This window comes from Saccostrea cucullata, unplaced genomic scaffold (assembly GCF_032062105.1).
Source record: "Saccostrea cucullata isolate Sc308-1 unplaced genomic scaffold, CSIRO_AGI_Scuc_v1 ctg746, whole genome shotgun sequence".
NCBI lineage: Eukaryota > Metazoa > Mollusca > Bivalvia > Ostreida > Ostreidae > Saccostrea > Saccostrea cuccullata.
Window position 1 is genome coordinate 654,730 of NW_026938715.1, and position 22,109 is coordinate 676,838.

The 22,109-nt window shown below is 33.9% G+C and overlaps 1 protein-coding gene across 3 annotated transcripts; it reads right to left on the reverse strand.

Annotated features, from left to right (window-relative positions):
* Positions 1 to 324: 324 nt before the first annotated feature.
* LOC134251035 (protein SSUH2 homolog) lies at positions 325 to 22,025 on the reverse strand. Of its 3 annotated transcripts, none has more exons than XM_062733400.1 (13): positions 22,003 to 22,025; positions 14,060 to 14,286; positions 13,650 to 13,811; positions 12,874 to 12,946; positions 12,201 to 12,330; positions 11,981 to 12,041; positions 11,415 to 11,539; positions 10,388 to 10,450; positions 7,843 to 7,946; positions 6,002 to 6,094; positions 4,502 to 4,604; positions 2,502 to 2,600; positions 325 to 2,242 (listed from the first exon to the last, which is right to left on the reverse strand). In XM_062733400.1, exons 1-13 carry the CDS (start codon positions 22,008 to 22,010, stop codon positions 2,096 to 2,098), a joined length of 1,395 nt encoding a protein of 464 aa, XP_062589384.1. In that variant the 5' UTR covers positions 22,011 to 22,025; the 3' UTR covers positions 325 to 2,095. The 3 variants fall into 3 exon arrangements, with proteins under 3 accessions (XP_062589384.1, XP_062589383.1, XP_062589382.1); XM_062733399.1 differs by lacking the exon at positions 22,003 to 22,025 and adding an exon at positions 21,524 to 21,595; XM_062733398.1 differs by lacking the exon at positions 22,003 to 22,025 and adding an exon at positions 20,066 to 20,190.
* Between the last annotated feature and the right edge of the window lie 84 nt (positions 22,026 to 22,109).

Sequence of the window (22,109 nt, forward strand, 5' to 3'; positions counted from 1 at the left end):
ATGTCATCCGAAGCGTGCATGGTCCTATAACATCTAATAGCAAAAGGACTGTCATGTGTAAGTAAAGTTTCTTTTGTTCTCAGGAATCAGCATTGGCCATGGGAATGACAAACAAAATTCATTCCCCAACCCCACGTGCACCCCTCCAACTCAAGCAGGTACATGTAACTGGCAGGTAATTTTTATCCTTTCTGACAAATACTAAAACATACATATTATCTAGTTTTAATAGTTTCAAGAAATATAAAAATTAGAAGTATGAACAAGGACAGTCAATAATAAACAACATGTAGACTAAAGTGGCTATTTAGACAATCATGCAACTTTCTCAAACTTTGTTCTTTATTAAGGGCGAACACAAGAACATTCATCACACACAATTTGGTAGCAATGTGTCTTGGTTGCCATGGTACATTAAGTAAAAGACTTTGGAATTTCAAGATTTTTACCTACATCTACTTTGAACAGATTTGTGGCAAGACTGAGACAAAGAATGTCAAATTGACCAATTCTTAGATGTACACAAAAGCATATTACCTAGTTGCCACATACAATATACATATACTGTAAAGAAATGACTGCTCTTGTTTTAAAGAGAAAAAAGAATGACTCTGAAATATGAATGCTACAGGATTTAAAAGAAAACTCCAATAATTATTGCTTTATTTCTTAAAAAGAAAAATAACACAACAAGATAACAACAACCTGTCATACTTTAACAATACTTATAGATACATACATGTAGTACATGCAAGTATACACAGACATCATAATTAAAACTAAATGTAAACGGTATAATTCACAACTGTTGCAATCTTTTTATGTGGTTACAAGCATAATATTTACTGGTACATGTATAAATGTATATCAGAAGTCCTAAAATTCACAGTGGTTGGTATTGAAGTATAATGAATATAATCAAATTGAAAACTTAAAGAAATTAGCACAGTGACGAAGCATTAGCACTTTCATTTACTATTTTCAAAGATGCTTTATATTATAGATGTATACATGTAGATATACATGTCAACATTTTCTTTTTAATGGGATGATACATGTATCTTTTGTTTGAGCTGGTCTCCAAGTGGTACATTTCACATATTTTTGAAATTCGAAAAATTACTTTAATATTACTATAATAAGAAAACTAAATGAGTTATAACTACTTTTTCTCAAATTACTTGAGATCTTATAAGCACCAACATAGTTTCAAATAAATTAATGTCTCAAAAAATACATGTAGATTTATAAAGCAAAGGATTATTCTTGTTACAAAAATATCATAACTTTAATACCTGGGTACTTATGTCTAGTAATACAATGTACCATGAAAGGAAAAGAAATCTCTAATGGCTGGTTCCACATGTATTTAATTTCAAAAGAAATATATTTATAATTTGAAACAAATGAAAAACATTCCCTGATAGGATATTACGGCAGAATAGAGAATTTGTAAGTTGGTGGGATGCCATAAATGCAGACCAAGTCCAACATTAGAAACACATTAATCAATAAATCCAACAACCTTGAATTCATTCTGAAAATCTTTTATTTATCATGCTAATTAATGGGTCTAGGCATTCTGAGTAAAAATGGAGACTTCAACCTGAAGTTTTGTTTTAAAAAAACACTTCAACATATGGTAATAACTAATATTGCACTTGAATTAACAACAACAAAATTTAAAAAACATTTAAAAGATATGAGTTCGAGGAACAGAGATTTTTGTTGTAACTGGAATACTGTATTTCAACATTTCCTCCGATATGACCTATCTCTGCATCCAATCTGATCAAAACTGTGTCTTCTAATCCACTCAGGTAGTATCTTAGCTATCTTGTCAAAATAAGTGTTTTACTGAACATGCTGAAGTGGATGAAAGAACATGATTTTATACAAACTGTCTCCACATGAAAATATTGGTAAGATTGTTTTCTCTTGTACAGAAATGGAAAGCAAATCCATCACAAAAATGATCAAGGAGACCTAATAAAACATGTCCTCTACTTTGTTCTAGACTAGCACTTAAAAGAACATTCTAGAATATATCATAGAATATATAAATCTGCCCCTAGTCCGATTGCCGAGAGACCAGTTACAGAATAGAACACCCACAGCAGCAGGTCTGGGGGTAGTTGGGTGCGTAACAGTGGTGTTCAAATCCGTAAACAAAGAAGTCTGATTCTGTATTCTTCCATTTGTACATACACTGTGTCACAGGAACTATCCTTACTCTGTGTCTCTGAAATAAGAAGGTGGACATTTTACACAAATAAAAATTATTGAGAAAAGATCAGGTGCAAGAGATGTAAATGGAAGAAAAAAAATCATTTTTAAAAATTTTAGCCTAAAGTCTTTCTGGGTTTTCCAAAATCACATAAATCATTGCAACCATATACATAAAATGAATTATCATGAGATATTTTCAAACTTATTGATTGTATTCAAAAAATGCAAAGACTATTTTCACTACGCATGACTATTTATTTATCTGCAAATACCTGCATCAGAATACGTTCGGAGGGAAACTGGTGATTGCTAATCAAGCGTCCTGAGGCTTCATTAATTTCTCTTTCATGGAAGTGATTGATTGGCCAAACCTAAAAAGAACGATTTTGAAAGTCTAAAATTTCATTATGTTCCTGATTCGTTCTAATTTTGCTGACTAAGGGGCCTTGGCTCAATTACCTTTGGAATGGAGCTTTACTTGTGGATTTATCCTTGTGTAAAGTAGACATTATGGTAATTCAGTGATAATTTGTGAATAAACACAAACTGCAGGGTTCGATATTCACTATATACAACTCACAAAATGCAAGTCAGAATATCCAAATTGCGAGTTAAAAATTTTGTATCTCGCAAAAATTTGCCAGTTGACTTTTTCATTGTAAATTTCACTTTAAAAAAAATCTGTTTCAACCCAGATTTAGTCTTTCTCTCTTTATAGTTACTGTTTATATCTGCCATGTTTAAATGAACGAGCAAAGTGCCATGTCGGATGATCAAGTCGAAAATTATGTATTTTTCAAAAGATGGATAAGCAGCTTTTATTTTTAAAAAGCTTTCATTTTGAAATTGCGAGTTGTCTTTTGAAAATGCGAGTTCATTTTTTTGGTACTTGCAATTTTTTGCGAGTTGTAATTTTAGAGAGTTTCTAGCCCTGATACCTGGCAAAAAACAAAACATTTGGACAGAAAGTTAGCTTACATTAAAAAATGCATTTTTTGATGAAATGGTTCAAATGGCAAAAGTAATTTTACACTGACCATTCCCAATATAATCTCCTTTCAATCCCTTTATTAAATTGATCCATTTAAAAAAAACGTTTCTAAACAGATTTTGCTAAAGTAGGCAAAAGTAAAATTCATGCAAATAACAAGAGGCCCTGGGGCCACAATGCTCACCTGAGCACATCAGCTATGAAAAAGCACATTAATCAGATCAGAACTAAAAAGTTTACGCAGGGGGGGGGGGGGGGGCTTGAATTCTAATACTACTTCAGAATGCCTCCATATCAATACTGTCTATAACTTCTTGAGAAAAAGATTGTTATAGATTTTTTTTTACATTTTATTTGTATATAATACTTTGTAATAAATTGAATTTTACTCCCCATTGCTTCCCTCCCTACCCCAAAGGATACTCATGATTTGAACAAATTTAAATATTCAATGCATGAGGATGCTTACTTATCCAATACGACTAAACATAGATTTTCTGTTATTGGGATTTTCACCTTTATTTTCCTATGTAAAACTTTGATCCATTGAGACCCTTCTTTCCCCTTTGAGGTTATGATTTGAATAAATTTAATTCTACACTATCTGAGGATGCTTCCATATAAATACCACTAACCATGGCTTTGCTATTCTATGGAAAAAGATTTTCAAAAGTATGTTTTAATGTAAAACTCGGACCCCCATTGTGGCCCCACCCTATCCCTGGGGGTTATGATTTGAACAAACTGGAATCTACAATACTTGAGGATGCTTCAATGTAAATATCACTAATCATGGCTTTGCAGTACTTGAGAAGAAGATTTTTAAAGATTTTTCCAATATATTCCTATGTAAAACTTTGATCGGACATTTTGACCCCACCCTACCCCTGGGGTCATAATTTAAACAAACTTGAATGAACACTATCTGAGGATGCTTCCATGTAAGTTTTATCTTTCCTGGCCCAGTGGTTCTTGAGAAGATTTTTTAAAATGCCATTAATTTTTCACTAATTCATAATTATCTCCCCTTGGAAGAGGGCTTGGCCCTTCATTTGAACAAACTTGAATCCCCTTCACCCAAGGATACTTTGTGGCAAGTTTGGTTGAAACTGGCCCAGTGGTTCTGGAGAAGAAGTCGAAAATGTCAAAGTTTACGATGACAACAAGGACTACAACAACAACAACTACAAAGACAGACAACGGACAAATTTTGATCAGAAAAGCTCACTTTAGCCTTCGGCTCAGGTGAGCTAAAAAGTGATTTATAAATAGTATCCATACCTTAACATTAGTTTCCTCAAAAGCTATCTGTCCTGACACATTTCTTATAAGATGATCAGGGAGAGGAGTACGTTCCACGATGTGATCATTTACGTGGTTTGTCCTAAATAGGAGCAAGAACACTTCATTAATATTAAGGCATAAATAAATACATGTACACTGACCACAAAGATTAATTTAAGAGCTGAAATTATATACAGCAAATAATGTGAAACTGATTATATACGAGGGCCGTTCAAAAATTACGCGAACTTGTTGCACAGAAAAAATATTTGACGGCATAATCGGGCAAAATGTCACAAATAATATAAAAGAATCTTTACTTATGTGGTCTTCAGAATTTCATTTCAAAATTTTGTAAATTGATATCAATTTTCAGTGATTTTTCAGGACAGATCATTAAGTCAGGGAGCAGCAAAATTTTCGACGTCACACTCACAGACATTATAAAAAATATGTTATTGAGCTTTCATTTTCTCAGCATTTTCCCAGGAGTATCTATACAGTTTGAGGTACCTTATCTACTCAACATCCAAACACCATTTTTTGTCACGATTAAAATCTATTAAACAAGCAAAGAATGTTCTTTTTTTGTTTTAAAACCAAAAACTACAGGTTATTATGAGATATAGTGTGATATTGGTGACTTTCAATCACGTTCTATACAGTACGGACAAAGTTTTCCTCGATAATCTTCTTCCCGTCCTCCCATATAGCCTTTTTACATGGGTTTATCGGTCTCAAATTTCATTTTGCTGTTTGTGGACGAATGTCACGAATAGCCTAGTTTACTACGTTTTTTTTTTTTTTTTTTTTTTTTGCATATTTTGGATCTATGTTGGCGATATCTCGAGCAATACACATAATTTAACAAAAGTGTGGTGCGCCGTCAATTCAGGAGACGTCATTTTTACAGTCGTTTTCACGGGAATCGCATCAGAGAAAAATCACAATATTTCTGTTAGTACTTCAAATATCACGTCAGAAATCTAAATGCATAATAATAGAACAATTTAAAGACACATTTGAGAAAAATTTCGGAAAAAAACGCGAATTATAGAAAATTAATGAACTAAATTTTGGATTTCGCAAGCTTTTGATTCAAATTTTTTGTCGTACTCCGTATCTCTCCATCAGCGATATCAACATACCGATAATTCTAGTAGAATTTTTTTAAAATACAGAAATTTTGCCCAAAATTTATTGGAATCTTTAAGATACATATCTCTGTGAAATTTCATAACTATATGACGTCTGTAAGAGTAAATATTAGCACAGTCCGCGTAATTTTTGAACGGCCCTCGTATATGTCTTCAAATTAGCCAAGTCCAATGCATTTTAAAATTTTGATTAATGGTTTGCTCAAATTAACAGATACTAGTACATGTATCTGCAGTTGACAGTAAACTTAATTTAGCATATCAAGCTTGTCAGATGAATAATATTTTTCATACAGAGCTTTAATTCTTAAAGATGTATAATTTTTTTGTTGCTTCTTACCATTTGACTGTAAGCTTGATATAACACTTTAAGTTTCTAAGGCCAGAACAAGTTCTACACACCACCATTCCATTTCCATAACAATTGGAACACCTAATAAAACAGCAAAAAATTTCCATTCATGTGGGGTTATTTACACTTATCATATCAAAAGAGTTCTGATGTACTGTATATTTTTCCTTCGGCAACATTTCCTTTTCTTTGTTTCCTTTATTAAAACAAGTATGGTAGATTAGACATTGTTTACATTCCATGTCTACTTGCAACAGGAGGATTTCATCCAGCATTCATTGTGTGCAACGTGTAGATCAAATTACCACTGGTAATTTTTTTTTAAGCAAGTCTTTTCTTAAATTTGGTATTCAAATAACTGACACAACAGGCACTATCTTGTTTCTTTGGGGAAAAAACACCACACAATATAAACTAAAACAATTTTTAACTAATTCAAAATAATTTAATTCTGGTTGTAACGCTGTATTTGATTGGATAAAAAATTTACTTTATATTGTATAAAATGGGTTGCCTACATCACAATGACTTGGTTCATACATGTTAACTCTCCCGATTTAGGCGGGAGTCTACCGCTTTTTCACTCCATCTCCCGCCTACCGATTTAATTCAGAAATCTACCGCTTTTCTACGAAAGCTGCTTCTAAAGTATTTTTGGTTCGCTTGGGTATCCATTTTTGAAGCCACTCTCATAAAATCTCGCTAGATATCGCGTGATTTGACTCGGAATCATACAAACGCTTTTTTTGTACATAGATTTCAAGCACGGATTTGACAACGACAACAACATAAGACTACCAGTGATTACATTGGATACGATAAATTAATCAACATCCCTGCCATGAAAAAGGAGATACAGCTTTTAAGAATTAGATGAAAACATTTGACATCGTCTTTAAAAGCACAGAAGCTCACACCTTTATCAATAAATTCAATAGAAATCACTCGATTGACCAAGCCATGTGGCACAAATCATCGCGGGAAATCTGATTTATATAAGGAAAGATACGAACTTGCTTTAGATCTAGATTAAACCATGCCATCATTTGTTTTGTTTAAAAACTGAATGAACATTCAGAATTATTGCTTCAAGGCTATTTCAGCAAAGATCACTCTTCAAAAGGCTAAGTAAAGCAGCCAATCCAAGCAAAATGATGAGCATGAAAAATATTTGAATTTGTACAATTTATGTCAAACTTAAGGTGTTTCTGTCTTCTTCTTTGCTGTTGATATTTAAGATTAATTAGTGTAGGTACCTAATTTCATTTAAGGCTTATAATATACATGTATATTACATGAAAGATATCGATAATCCAAGCGTTAAACAACACGCGCGCAATGCTACCGCTTTTGAGGTCTGAATCTCCCTCTTTTTCATCACAATAGGTTAACATGTATGCTTGGTTCAAAAACATATCAATCCGCCTGCATGACATTACATTCAAATTTTGTACAAATTGAAGTCATTTTGTTGAATAATTATCTTTTTTTCTTACAACGAATGAATGAAAATTAAATTATAAGCAATGAAATTAACCCATTTTATACGGTATAAACTGGGTTGGAACAGTTAACGCTTTTTTATAAACTGCTTCGTGGTTTATAAAGCGTATAAAATGGGTAGCTATTAAATTCATTCCCTTAACAAAACCTACATAACTAACGGTTAAACTTCAATCTCAAAACTGCCCCCCCCTCTGAAAAACCAGCTCCAGGAAACTTTCCCCTAAATATCTAATTCCTGAAGTCTTGTAAGATAGCTATTTAGATTAGTTTTACTGTATATCGTAAAGATTTTAACAAATATAGATAAATTAAGAATTTATTACTCTCGTCTTCCACATCCATGGCACCAATGACATCGCTCATGTCTGTGTTGGCCGTCATGGTAACGAGTCGCATGACCGTGTCCATGGCAGTGGGAACACCTCACCTACAATGCAGATTAGACATGTCATCTTAATTTGTCAATCTAGACTTAATACCGTACGTATCTGTATACAGAGGTGGTATCTTTGCCCTTTCACACAGGTGAATAATTTTTTCTCATTTTAAATTTGCCAAGTCACAGTTTTATTACTGTAACAGTGTTCTTCAAATTGGCTCTATTTTAAATTCGCCAAAGATTAGGGCAAAAACTTAAAAGGGAAGCAAAAAAAAAAAACAAGAGGTCGATGGGCCACATCGCTCACCTGAGCAATGTGGCTAGGAAAAAAAGCATAAATCATTTTATTATTGAAAAGTTGAAACCCAATAGTGGTCCCAAACAATCCTTAAAAGGGAGAGGGTTGATCTGAACAAACTTGAATCTACACTAACTAAGGATGCTTGCATATTTCTTTGACTACCTGTAGCTTTATTGCCCTTTACATTTGAACTTACATTGTGGCCCCACCCTACCCCAAGGGATCATGACTTGAAAAAACTTGAATCTACACTACCTGAGAATGCTTCCATATAAATAGGACTAATCATGGCTTTGCTATTTTTGAAAAGAAGATTTTAAAAGATTTTTTCTACGTCTCTATGTAAAACTTGGATTCAATGTCGAGTCCCCGCCTTACCCCCAGGGGTCATGATTTGAACAAACTTGAATGTCAATTACCTGAGCATGCTTCCATAAAAATATGATCATTCGTGCCTTTGCCATTCCAGAGAAGAAGATTTTTAAAGAATTTTCTTATATATTTCTATGTAAAACTTTGATTGGCCATTGTGGCCCCGCCCTACCCCCGGGGGTCATGATTTGAACAAATTTGAATCTACACTACCTGAGGATGCTTCCCTATAAGTTTCATCTTTCCTGGCACAGTGGTTCTTGAGAAGAAGATTTTTCAAACATACCATCAAATTTTCACTATTTCTGAATTATCTCCCCTTGAATAAGGGTGTGGCCCTTCATTTGAACCAGCTTGAATCCCCTTCACCCAAGGATACTTTGTGGCAAGTTTGGTTGAAATTGGCTCAGTGGTTCTTGAGAAGAAGTCGAAAATGTGAAAAGTTAACAACAACAACAACGACAAAGACAGACAACGGACAAATTTTGATCAGAAAAGCTCACTTGAGCCTTCGGCTCAGGTGAGCTAATAAAATGGGGTAAAAATTTCCCTGTACGTAGTATTTTGTAAAACTCTTGAAGCTGCTTGAAAAACTTGCTGCAGATCTGCAGCTCTTTTTTCTGAAAAAATTGGGATGGCCGACCAGACAGCTAAAGTGCCATCTTTTGAAAAAAGTGTATACAGTGCTTTATAACGTTATAATGCCAACAAAAAAACAAGTCCCGACTAAAAAAACCCGTTTTACCGCCATCCCCCGCCCATCGCCATCCGCCAACGTATTTCAGGTACAAAACTTTCCATTATCGTTATAATCACCCCCGATAATTACCGCCAATAATGACAATAGTTGGTTTGTTTTTTTCAACAATCGGATCGGTAGGTCCGCGTTTTAATTAAATAAAATGAAAAACATTTATATCAGAATAAATAAATAACCTTTTACAAAAACTTTTTTGTGAACATGTTCAGAACTAATTAATATTAATCAGTAAATACCATTGGTCATCACATTGTTTGGTAAGTTTTAATACTTTTATTGATTTGACTCTACAACCTTATCTATATTCCAGATTTTGTCTGTAAAAATCTCATAGGTAGGATTTTTTTTATGGAGCATTTAATGACAATGGATTAAAAAGTGTATGAAATTGACGTAAGTATTGAACTTCACAATTAGTATCAATTTCACAGGTGTCATGTGCAATGGAGCGTAGCTAATCCCTGTCGGTTGTCTATGGTGCGTAAAATTCACGAGATGATCAAGCCATACTGTGTTTACAAACAGTAATTGGAGTTGTTACATAAGATCCAAGTTTCTAGGTGTTAAAAACTGAATACCATGTGTAGATATGGTCAAATTAAAGATGTGTTCAATATGGCAGATATGGTACGTTTTATTAGTTTCGAATACAATGACGCCAGACGTGGATTGGAAGTTTTGTCTAGTGATCCGATATTTGGCCTCTAGAACTTTGCATCAGAAAAAAAATATATTACGTTTTGTTTTTATTAAATAATAAAATAAAACAATCTACAATAAATATTAAAAAAGTAAACTTGTAACAAAATAAATAATTTAATAACATTACTAGTGAAAGAAACAATTTCTTCTGCTTCTAAATGCCTCATTGCATCCCCCGTTATAATGCCACCCCGGATATAACGCCAAAATTGCCGAGGTACAAATGTTGGCGGTAAAACGGGGGAACACTGTATTTCATATTACGAACAAAAAAATGAGCTATAGATCTGCAGCTACTTGAAAACAATCTTCATTTTATCTGGAGTCGGAAAAAGAACACCTGCTATTACTTACCATCCCTCTGCCATAACACCGACCACATCTGACATACCCTGAAGCCATGCAGTCATGACAGGGCTATATAAGAGAAAGGACAAGACAATGACTAACTTCAGGAATATATATATTCTACCTTAAACATTAGTATTATAACCCTTTTCACAAAAAATCTTAGAGGACTTAGACCAAAATTTCAACACTCAGTCCACTCTGTAATTTTTTATTATATCCCCCGCTTGAAAAGCGGGAGGGTATATAGTAATCGTTAATTCCGTCAGTCTGTACGTCTGTCCGTCCGTCTGTTACGCTTTGGGGTACCCAACTCTTATCCGCAACTCCTCTCATACCACTGCATGAAATTTGATGAAACTTTCACAGAATCTTTATTACAAATTGCCATTGTGCACCTCCTATTTTACTTTTTGATCCAACACATATTTTGGGTTTCCCAGCCACAGCAAAACATGGACTTTGCCATTATAACTATATGGAGGCGGGGGTATCATTTAGTGAGCTCATCGCTCACAGTACCTCTAGTTTAATATTTTTTTCCAAATATTGATTGAAAAATGTAATAACAAAATATTAATATAATGATGTAATACAATAGCCGTTAAGATATTTGTTGTAGAATGGGGATTTTTTTTTTAAGTCTTCTTTGTAAGATTTTTTGTGAAAAAAGCCTCAGGAAATTACATGTACATACATGTATACCACATTAAACATTAAGAAATTACCACAGCATGAAATTGCCAAAATTTAATACAGTAAACATTACACATTTACCACAGTTACTCGCAACTATAAATAAACGATTCAAATAAATCTGAGTTAATTTGATATATAGATTACAAGAAATTCTCTCAAATCAATGACAATCTTTTGTCATTTCCTTTATAGGTAAAATACTTAGTACACATAAGAATTATTAAGACAGCATTCATCATTTTATAAATACTAGATTACATAGGTTAAATTAAATTTGCTATGTTGAAAGCAAAGGAAACATATTCAACTGTTAATCTCCTCAGAAAAATCTTACTTTGACAGAGGCAGTGTGTGGCACCTCAAAATTTTGTTCTGAGTTCTGAAACATTGTCTGGGGGGACGCCTGTATGTCCCAGGGCCCTGGGGCTGGGCCATTTTGCGGACCATCTATTGGCTGGCCTGAGGAAAATTTAAAAATAGATTTTAATAAATGATTTGAAATCTTGTAAAATTTACCCCTGTCACTTTAAATACATAATATAAATTGATTTATACTCGAAAATACATGCATTGTTCAGACCAATTTTTATATCAGTGGACAATTCCAATTTTTTTAATCAGTGATTATTTTACCTCCTATGTTAAAGTCAAGTTATGTGAAAATGCCAATTTATCCAGACCTGAAACTTGTAAGGGACGTAACAAAGATACCATATACATAAACATGTATTTAACAAGGACATATGATTTGAAAATTAAAAACATTTACCATGCTGACAATAAATTTCAACTTAAAGTTTAGGGAAAAACTCCAGGAAAAATTTATGTTAATTCTGTTGCCTCTATGAAAGTGAGAGAGAATAATGAGAAAATCTGAGTGGGTCACCTTTAAAATCCTACCTGAGTAGGGTTCATATGCCCAGCAGGTGGATCTACCTTCTCCATAGGACTCCAGAGTATACTAAAAATAAACACAGAAGTCAATTCAAACAAGACACTTTAATTTTTTTTCTTGTACAGTAGAACAAGCGCCAAACATCATGAAACTTGACTTATCAAAGATGAGTTATTACCAATAAAATAAGCCATTTAATATGACTTCTGACAGAAAGCAGCTTACATGAAATGCACTAGTGGATATGAGGTCTGTAAATTTAAGATCCTCTGCGGCCCCTTTACCGTAGCAGCAGTGTTCTGCCACATAACCGAGGAGTGCCTCCCTAGCATCCTGTTCTGTAATGGTTGGGACACTGAAATAGGGAATTTGCAATCAAGGCTGATATCAAAACACAGATTATTTCCTGTATTAAGTTTTAAACACGTAAAAAAAAATTCAAAATCATACTTTAACTTTAATCACACACATATGTATTACATGTAATTACTTCAATTCTGCATAAAGCTTTTTCCACACAAGATTTTTTTTTTTTAATCAACATAGTTCAAGTTACTGTAGCATCAAATATAATTATGAGCATAGTGGACAACAAATTTTAAATGTTCATTTGTGGATCACTCTTACCCATAAATCTACATCACCATGATTTGGGGCATGGCCATCATTCTGTCAATTCATAGATTAATTCACTAAATCTTTGGGATTTAATAGCCATCCAGGAAATCACCCACAAGCATGGAAAGGTTTGGATGTTCACTAACTCCGAAACCCATCCCATCCCCTTCATTAAATAATTTTGTCAGTACATGTAAAATATGGTGACCTTCCCTGTGACTTTTCAATGACCTACTTTCATGTGACCTACTTTTTCATGACCTACTTTTCTGTGACCTACTTTTGAATGGCCTGTCTCTCCTCTGGTGGCTGCTGTTTTGTAACTTCATCATAGGATGGTGGAGGAAGAACATCTGAAGTAAATAAATTAATTTGCTGAAAATTTATCTGATAAAAAAACATCAAATCATTGAGTTTACCTTATTGGGCTCATAAGGAAAAAATTGTTATATAAATAAATACAATGTATTTTTTAAAGTGCAATTGGAAAAAAAAAATTTTTTTAGCTGAATGCAATACTAGTATGTATGCATGAATATGCCTAAATTCAGAATAAGGAAAAGGTGCTAGCGTCTCTATCAATTTAAAGTGGGAAAAAAATGAACCCAAAGTCTAAGAGTCTTATAAGCGTGGGATTTCATATTTTCATCATTTATACGAACTCTCATCATCTCAAGCCATATGGTCCAGAGTCCTCATTTAGCTTTTCTCCTACCCATGGCTGCTTGATTACATGAAATATCGTAATTTTGAACAATTACACATCTATGCTTTGTTGACATATTCATCAGATGAAAATAACTGTTTTGACCACAAAGAAATCAACAACTGACTTCAATTATAAACAAGGCATTCTCAATAAATTGTTATTGGGTATCATTCAAAAGGTTTGCTTTAAGTTTGTTTTATGACTATGCTTTACTTACACTGGTAAATGTTTTTGAAAATGAGCTGTGAAATATAGTATACTCTTCTCAGTAAACCATTGCCAGAATGCAAAAGGATTGTACATCTGTTTTAGTTAGATGGTAATGTAATAGATCTACTTTAACTTACGCGCACTAAATCCCACATTATTGTAGCCTCCTATACTGTCCATTTTCTCCAGGGGTGGGGCTGTAGGTGCCGTTTCTTTCTGGTTTGGGTCATCCATGACGTCTTCATCTGGCATCTCCCCAGTATACTTTGGAATAGACCCTGCAGGAGGGGGTGCTCCACCTGAGTATAAATTCACATTAAAGTAATATGCTACAAAACATTACAATGATAAAGTTCTGAAAAGTTCATACATTTATAATAACAAAGTCATAACTTTTAAATTTAAAATAACAAAGTAACAACTTTTAAATTATATGTCAGTCATTATACCTTTTCTGTAATCACTTTGGATGCCCATTTCAAGGGCATTTCAATATTTTCTTTGTATTTTCTTTGTATATGGTACCACTGCTTGATGGAGACCTCACCTTGTGGGGGATAAGCTCCAGCTGGTGGTGGTCCCCCTCCTTGGTATGCCCCTGCTGGTGGTCCTCCTCCTTGGTATGCCCCCGCCGGTGGTCCCCCTCCTTGATACCCTCCTCCAGGATACCCCCCTGCTTGCAGTCCACTTCCTGGATACCCCCCTTGTGGGGGATATCCTCCCTGTGGTGGGTACCCCCCTCCTTGTGGTTGTGCTCCATATCCCCCTTGGTTACTGAAAAGTAAAAACAAACTTCCTAAATAACTGTTAGCCACAGGTACATTATACTGGGGTATTATTAGTTACATAGTCTTTTAGTGACAGGGTATGGGATGATACCTGGTTAGTAAATTTTATACCTGGCGAGGCAGAGCCAAGTCAGGTATGAAATTTACTAACCGGGGGCCCGTTTTACAAAAGAACTTACAACTAAGACCAAAAACCTAAGATTATTGTAAAATTTTTCAAAGTTTATAATTCTCTTTGAAATTGTCTGTATAAAAACATCTTACCACATTCTTTTTAAAAAGTTTAAAATAATTTTCGATATAATGTTAATTAAAAAGTTATATGAATAATTAAACTTGGTCTTAAGTCGTAAGTCCTTTTGTAAAACGGGCCCCTGGTATCATCCCATACCCTGTCACTAAAAGACTATGTAACGAATTTACCCCACCGATGTAACATTTACGTTTTATCTGTAGTTTATAAAATAAATGGTTTTCTCTGCTAAATGCTTCATCACGCTTATACTGTGCTTATTATGACGTCACGTTTTTGTTTGTGATGTAATGCATCGACCGGGTATAGATTTACAACTGACCGGGTATAAGTAATCCACCGCCTTCACGTGACAGACTTCAACCAATCGTAAGCCAGGATTCCATGGAAAAATCTACAGAGGTGGGGTAAATGATTATACAATGAAACTTCTCCAAACCGGCCCCCCTGGAAACCGGTTCTCCCTGAACATCGGCCAAATTTTTTTGTCCCGGCAAAATTCTTAACATTTCTTTACACATAAACTCTCATAAAACCGGCCACCCCTGAAAACCGGACACCGGCCACTTTTCCAAGTACAAAAGTTAAGAAACATAGGAAATTTCCCCTCATCATACCGGCCACTTGATTGCAAGAAATTAATTGTCATTGGCCGGAGGGGTAAAAAGGACCGGCCGGAGGTGTGAAAAATAGCCTACCCACTAGAGAAAAACTGAAAATGGCTTCATAGTGTTTTAACCGTCTTGAAGGGGTAATCATCTTGCCAGACAACGTAATTGGCCGGTCTAAGTTGTGTACATAATTATGATTAACAATAATTAAACTTGAATTAATAAAATATCAAGCAATTAATAAATTTAAATCACAGAATGAATCAAGAAATTATCGCACGCCATATTGCATCATCTTTTTAAATACACATAAGCGGCCTTAAAATTTGTTACAGATACATAATGCTAAGAAAAAATATATTATATTAGTAAAATGTTTACCAAAATATACATTTTTAGGTCACCTGAGTAAACTCAGGTGACCTATTGCTATCCGTTTTCGTCCGTCGTCGTGCGACGTGCGTCGTCCGTCGTCCATCGTGTGTTAACATTTGAACATTTTCAGCTTCTTCTCTGCAACCACTGCACCAATTTGAACCATATTTGGCACAAAGCATCTATGGCTAAAGGGGAACAAAAATTGTGAATTTCATGATCCCTGCCCCCCTGGGGCCTGAGGGGTGGGGCCAAAACCACTAAAATTAATGCAATCTTTAAAAATCTTCTTCTTTACTCCTGGACATCAAGCAGTCAAACTGTTTGCATGATTGTAATCAGCATTGAGTCCTCTACCAAAATTGTGAAATGCATGGCCCCAGGGTCAGGGGTTCTAGTGCTAGGGCGGGGCTTAATAAGTATATAGTGAAAATGCATTATTTCTTTGAAAATCTTCTTCTCTGCTCCTGGGTATTATATAAACTAACTAAGTGCATAGTTATGATGAGCAAGAGTGCCTCAACAAAAATTGTGAATTTTATGGCCCCAGGGTCAGGGGTTCTGGTGTTAGGGTGGGGCTCTATTTATTATATGTAGTGAAAATACATGAATTCTTTGAAAATCTTCTTCTCTGCTCCTGGGTATTAAATAAACTAACCAAGTACATAGTTATGATGACCAAAAGTGTATCAGTCAAAATTGTGAATTTTATGGCCCCAGGGTCAAGGGTTCTGGTGTTGGGGGGGGGGGGGGGGGGTTCTATTGATTATATAGTGAAAATACATGAACTCTTTGATAATCTTGTTCTCGGCTCCTAGGTATTAAATAAACCAACTAAGTGCATGGTTATGATGAGGAAGAGTGCCTCAACAAAAATTGTGAATTTTATGGTCCCGGGGTCAGGGGTTCTGGTGTTAGGGCGGGGCTCTATAGATTACATATTAAAATACATGAATTCTTTGAAAATCTTCTACTCTGCTTCTAGGTATTGAATAAACTAACTTAGTGTATAGTTATGTTGAGCAAGAGTGCTTTTACAAAAATTGTGAATTTTATGGCCCCAGGGTCAAGGGTTCTGGTGTGGGGGGGGGGGGGGCTCTATTGATAACATAGTGAAAATACAATAATTCTTTGAAAATCTTCTTCTCTGCTCCATGGTATTAAATAAACTAACCAAATAAATAGTTATGATGAGCAAGAGTGCCTCAACAAAAATTGTGAATTTTATGGCCCCAGGGTCAAGGTTTCTGATGTTGAAGGGGGGGGGGCTCTATTAATTATATAGTGTAAATTCATGAACCCTTTGAAAACCTTCTCTGCTCCTAAGTATAAATTAAGCTAACTAAGTGCATAGTTATGATGATCAAGAGTGCCTCAAACAAAATTGTAAATTTAAGGGTCCAAAGGTCAGGGGTTCTGGTGTTGAGGAGGGGGGGGGGGGGCTCTATAGATTATATAGTAAAAATACATGAATTCTTTGAAAATCTTCTTCTCTGCTCCTAGGAATTAAATAGACTAACTAAGTACATAGTTATGATGGGCAAGAATGCCTCTTCTAAAATTATGAATTTTATGGCCCCAGAGTCAGGGGTTCTGATGTTAGGGCGGGGCTCTTTTGATTATATAGTGAAAATCCATTAAATCTTTGAAAATTTTCTTCTCTGTCTCTGGGTATGAAGCAGATTAACTACCTATATAGTCATGACGAGCAAGGGCCCTAATATTGCAGACTTGTGAATTTCAAGGACCCTGGGTCAGGAGTGGGGGGGGGGGCTCTACTTATTTACTGAAAATAAATTGTTTGAAATCTGCTCCTTTGTATTTATAAAACATTCATTTATTTTTTGATAGGCAATTTTAAGAGTGTCTTATTAAATTTGTGCAATGTGTGGACCTAGGGTAAGGGGTTTATTTCACAGTGTTAGGCGCACTACTGATTATTGCTGAATATTACTGATTAGTTGGAACGCATTTTTGTTCCCCTACCCTGCGTATGGATATTCAGTAACCAAGCTAAGCAACTGCTAAGTGTACTGTTATGATGATCAATGGTGCCTCTTTCAAAATTGTGAATGCCATATATCATCTGGCTTAAATTAAAACTTGAATCAAATTCAATAACTGGAAAGTTGATGCATAATGCTCAGGTGACCTATAAGGCCCGTGGGCCTCTTGTTTATTAAAATAACAGAAATATTGCTCAGCAATGTTTTAATTATATATACCTAAATTTCACTGAGGTACAATTTTTTTAATGACGTAAGCGATACATGGATGTATGCAGTTTACTGTATACAGTTAAGGTAAAGGGTCCTGGTTTATTTCTTCGCATATGATTAATAAAGTAACTTTCCATGATTTTTTTTCTCTTTTATTTTTTAACTTCTTTCTATAAAAACCAACACGTATGACGAATTTATCCTCAATAATATTAATTTATTTTTTAGACCTTAAGAATACATTACGTGTCTGCCGATAATTAATAATATGTTGACAGATAATTATAACAGACACCAATTATATATTTTTCCCAGCATCTGTCACATAATGGTTCTGCAATTCTTCAGTATGTTAGATTCTCGGGAAACCGGCCACCCCTCTAGTCCGGCCATTTTATTCAGTCCGGCAGCTGGCCGGTTTAGAGAAGTTTTACTGTATTAGGGTTTTCATTACTTTTTCCTATGGTACACATGATGAATGAGTGTAATAATATACAATTTGTGAAGAAAATGTCCAACAAGCCCTGGGGTTAAATATCGGGGGGTGGGTGTGTCCTGTCCACAAGTGCCTGTGATATTGGCTTACTAAGATGTAGACAATAATTTGTGTAAAACTGAAGAAAAAATGTCACATTGTGTGCTCAATAAACTATTTTAGAATGATAATCAATGTAAATAACATATTTAACTAGAACTGTCCAATAGGAACAAATACCCCCTCCCCTCGCTTTTTTCAGAGAAGCTGCCAATTCACAAATACTTTATGGATCTAGAGGTGTTCACATTTTTCTTACAAAAATTTGCAGTGAAAATATAATTAATTGCTCATTATATTTCTTAATGAATGAAACAAAGGTGCAACCAAATAAAACAACAATACTAATACATTTTACATTGTAATTCCATTGTAACATTTTCTTTTAATTTCTTCATTAAAAACATATATTGCAATTATATGTCATGACACTCTGCAAACTGATTGTTGAAAAAATCATATTATACAAAATCAAATTAACCTTGATAACTTTATATCAAATTCATTTTGAAAATAAAGAGCTGGTCATCCAGTAATGAAGTGCTTTGACAGAAAATAAATTACAATTAAGAGAATTAGAGAAGAGATATCTTTAATTCTTGTGCCAGCAGCCAAATTCCCAGAAGATAACACATGCTTGATAAGAGATGTCTTAACAACTTCCTACACCAAACTCATTAATTTTTCTTTAAATGGATGCATGTCCAGTCATTATTCCTAAGAGACAAATGAATTTACATTATCTTCTTTGCAAATGTAAAAACTGTTTTAAACACTTGATGATGTGTCTTTTTTTTTTAGTTTTAATGATTAGTTTTAAGCTGTAGTTCACATTTTTGTACAGATATTCTAGATTCTATGTCTCAAACCTTATACATGAGCCCAAAATGAACATGTCAATTAAATAAAAAATAAAACCTTAAAATGCAGAAAAATGAACAAATAAAGTTGAAAATTCCAGGTGCACACCTTCATATGGTCAATAATAAGTTTACAAATTTTCAGAAAAATCCTTGCAATACTTTCTAAGAAATGATCTGTACAAAACCACAAAATAAAAATGAAAAAACACCTGTAAAATTCAAATTAATCAAACAATCAAGATGAAAATACCAGGTGCACACCTTAATATGGTGAGTAATATGTGTACAAATTTGCAGACAAATCCTTCCAATAGTTTCTGAGTAATGGTCCGTACAAAATCTCATCTACAGACGGACAAACGGACATGGTGATTCCAATATAACCCCCCCCCCCAAACTTTGTTTGCAGGGGGTATAAAAATACAGTTGTGATATAAGAATGGCAAGGAAGAAACTATCAATTTATGAATCCCCTTGCTTTATATCAAATAAGGATATATTAACCCTTAAAAATATCTTTGTGGGGCCCTTACATGCAGTCCACTTATTTCTCACTATATTCAACCCAGATTTTCTTCAGTCTCAATAGCAAACTGTACACAGGTATTGTAAAAGGAAACTATGAGTAACAACAGTTTAATTAATTTATGTCATATCATGTTCACTCTGTCCAATTTGTTTTTTCATGGAGGGTAAAGGTGAAAGTAATTTTTTTTTTTGGTGGGGGAAGGGAATTCATTAACATACACATTGATAAACATTGAGAAAAAAAATCATTTACACCTATATAAATTCAACATGTTCAACCAGGTAGCATTTTAATTTTTGATACGTGCACATACATAATATTATACAAGATATGTTATAGGATATAAATTCACAGCAAGAGTCTAGAGAAAAAAGAGGTACCTGGATGCTTCTTCAGCATTGAACTTTGAATATTGAACTTCAGGCATCGTAATATAGGAGTGTGTTACAATTAATTATTACTCCAACTTTTCTTTTTATCATATATATCACAAGATGGGTTTTTCCATATACCGATTTAAATGGCATAATCTTAAATCAGGACTGGTTCGATTCTATAAATACTCTCTGGCTGAAAACCTTATATACCTATAAACTCTATGTTTATTTTAAATGTTGTACTGTAATGCTGTGATGAAGTTGAATGAGTATCATTACACAAAAAAAATGTGTCATCACTTAGATTATCATATTTCAATATTTTTGACATCATGATACATGTATATATTTATTTATTGAAACATGTATTACGTACTTTACTTAACGGATATAGCCTTAAAAAATAATTTTAAAAATCCCTCCTAATAATTATGTCTAAAATTTTAATAACAATTTTTGGGCGGAATATTAAAGACATATATCATTAATTCAATCTTCAAATGCAACATTTAAATGAAATATAATTTACAAAGTTCTTACGTTCTCAACATAATCCAAACACATTTTGTAAAATATATACATATAGTTTTAAAAATCATATGAATTCTAATTTACAAATCTTATTTTTTCAAAAAACTAATATTACTGTGAGCACTTTAAGCTCACAAAATGATACCCTAATTCCCACATGATTACAATGGCAATGTCCCTGTTTTGCTATATGAGAAACCGGAAATATTATTTGATATGTCTATAAGTACAACATGGTACAACCTTCAGGTTATTTACAAAGGTGCAGGAAAAAGAATATAAACAGCTTTTAGACTGTGCCCAAGGAGGTGTGGAATTGTGCAATATACAAAACAACTTAAGAAAAAAAAACTTTGGGAAGATATCAAAGTGTGATGTTTGCAATTAACATAAAACCACAGGATTTGGGTATGTTCACTATAAGTACATGCAGAATGTGACAGGAAAACATTTCACGACTTGATCAAAGAGTAATGTTCTCAATGTAAATTCACTAGCATTATGTATGTCTGTAGTACTTGGTTTATCATATTTATTATTGTTTCCTTCCATTTCCTTTTTTAAATTTTGTCGTACATGTATAAATATAATTTCTCAAAGAACTTTTTTATACATTAGGTAGAAGGTATCATATTTTTGCACATATAGACTCTACATTAAATTATATGCACAGCACAGCATTCACTAAACAGATTATTTCTGGCAACTCGTTTAATATGATTTTCACAAAATATACCTGATATATTATAGATTAGTATATTAATTATATTGTTTGGGTAAGCATGCTACAACAAACTTAATTACTGTGGTTTACTCTTGGTATCTTTTTTCATGCTTTACATGCAGAAATCTGATTTTGAGCAGGGTTACACCATGCAGTCTGTAGTTGAGATTAGAAGTCTATAGGTACATGTATATCCCATAACATACCTTAATAAAGGTGTTTTTTCAGACATTTTGTTTTCCTCTACACATGCACTTCCCTGTGCATCAGAATTATTTTTATCTTCCTAGTCATATGACAATCACATGACATGCAGTGTTGTTAATATGAATAATTATAGGTATGATTGTGTACTCTGGGGGTGGATCCAAAAATTATCACATGCACTTTTTTTCTTTTCTCCTTCTTTCCGTTATTTCGCAATATATAGCAGGCCTTTATGAAATTTTAAATGTGATGGTACTAAAAAAAATCAATTGTTCTGGGAAAAAAACCCATTGCTTTCATTTGCATATGATGCTTGCTTCATTACGATTATCCTAGACGGAAGTTGACCAGGCTGACCACTTCCGTTCACAGGTTTGTCTAAGGCAAATGTTTCTTGATTTATTATTATTTTAAGCTAACATACAAGTCTAAGAAGATGCATTTTATAATTTAGCATTGAGAAGAAATAAAAACATACCTCATCATGCTCCTGTTTTTACAATATTTAATAGTTTACATGGCCTAGAGCACTCGGGTTCACCGTTGGGTCGATTTTTAACTGGTACTCTGTATGCGATCGTCAGT

Excerpts from the sequence above, each read along its gene's own strand:
- LOC134251035 (XM_062733398.1), bottom strand. The coding sequence starts at position 20,112 with ATGCCTGAAGTTCAATATTCAAAGTTCAATGCTGAAGAAGCATCCAG. Across the intron at positions 10,451-11,414 it reads CACACACTGCCTCTGTCAAA|CCCTGTCATGACTGCATGGC; the intron begins GTAAGATTTTTC and ends TCTCTTATATAG. Across the intron at positions 4,605-6,001 it reads ATCAAGCTTACAGTCAAATG|GACAAACCACGTAAATGATC; the intron begins GTAAGAAGCAAC and ends GCTCCTATTTAG.